Source organism: Penaeus monodon, chromosome 15 (assembly GCF_015228065.2).
Source record: "Penaeus monodon isolate SGIC_2016 chromosome 15, NSTDA_Pmon_1, whole genome shotgun sequence".
Taxonomy (NCBI): domain Eukaryota; kingdom Metazoa; phylum Arthropoda; class Malacostraca; order Decapoda; family Penaeidae; genus Penaeus; species Penaeus monodon.
This window is the reverse complement of record NC_051400.1, coordinates 29268629-29269637: the sequence shown is the minus strand read 5'-3', so window position 1 is coordinate 29269637 and position 1009 is coordinate 29268629. Positions and strand designations below refer to the sequence as shown.

The 1009-nt window shown below is 35.5% G+C and overlaps 1 protein-coding gene across 1 annotated transcript in view; it reads left to right on the top strand.

The window, feature by feature from the left end:
• Positions 1 to 1009, top strand: part of LOC119581922 (eukaryotic translation initiation factor 2A-like) — an 11853-nt gene that overhangs the window by 6593 nt on the left and 4251 nt on the right. Inside the window, exons 9-11 of the mRNA XM_037930094.1 lie at positions 87 to 217; positions 340 to 491; positions 845 to 961. Coding sequence (XP_037786022.1) covers positions 87 to 217; positions 340 to 491; positions 845 to 961 — 400 coding nt within the window. The remainder of the gene's footprint in view (positions 1 to 86; positions 218 to 339; positions 492 to 844; positions 962 to 1009) is intronic.

Here is a 1009-nt window from a genome sequence, read left to right as displayed (position 1 = left end):
TTATGTACCATTCTTCAGTATGTTTATCATCTTTACTTATTATTCTCAATAGATCAGATCCTTGTAACAGATTTTACCTTTTATAGATGTGGGACATAGCAAACCAAAAGAAGCTAAGTGAAACTGAATGTTCCGATACAACACATGTAAAGTGGGCCCCTTGTGGGCAGTATCTGATGACAGCAACTTGCTCTCCAAGGCTGAGAGTCAATAATGGGTAGGTATTAATATGCATGCATGAGTGTACTTTCCTCTTTTCTATATAAACAGTTTGTCATAGTTTCAAAGTATCAATATTGTTCTGTAGAGAAAAGGCTGATGTATTATTGACGTTTTCAGATACAAGATATGGCACTATTCAGGAACATTGCAGCATGAGACATTTGTAGATGAACTCTATGCTGTTAGTTTTCTACCCAATGCCCAGCTAGCTAAGCCTTTCACTGTGTCGGGCAAACCTGTGAAGGGCATTGAATCCTCCATAGCTACAGGTAGAATCCATCACTTCATTATTTGGAACTCTAAAATATGAATTAATAAATTTAAGTGATTAGAATGTTATCAGTTGATTATACTTGATGGAATGAAAAGTTTAACGTGCCAGATATTTATGCAAGCAAAATAGGTAGTTATACATGGGAGACTTATCAGAAACTTATGTAGAAACATATGTCCTGATTTAGTTGTATTTAAAAATAGTCAGAAATAGAGATAATTGAGATTAAAAAAAAGTATTGAAATAAATATGAAATGGTAATAGAAAAAGAAAGAAGAGAAGGACGTTTGAAACCTTATAAAGTATTATTAAAGAATGTGAAAGAATTCAGTACTCCGTCTTTCACAGCATCCAAGCAGAAGTACATCCCACCATCCCAGAGAGGTGCCAAAGGTGGCCCTGTTGGGGCACCATCAACAGAGAAGAAATTCCTGAGTCAGATGGAGGATCCATTGAAGATGGAAGGTAAGAAGAAGGAAAAAATGTAGAAGGAAAACAACTGAGGTCATATAC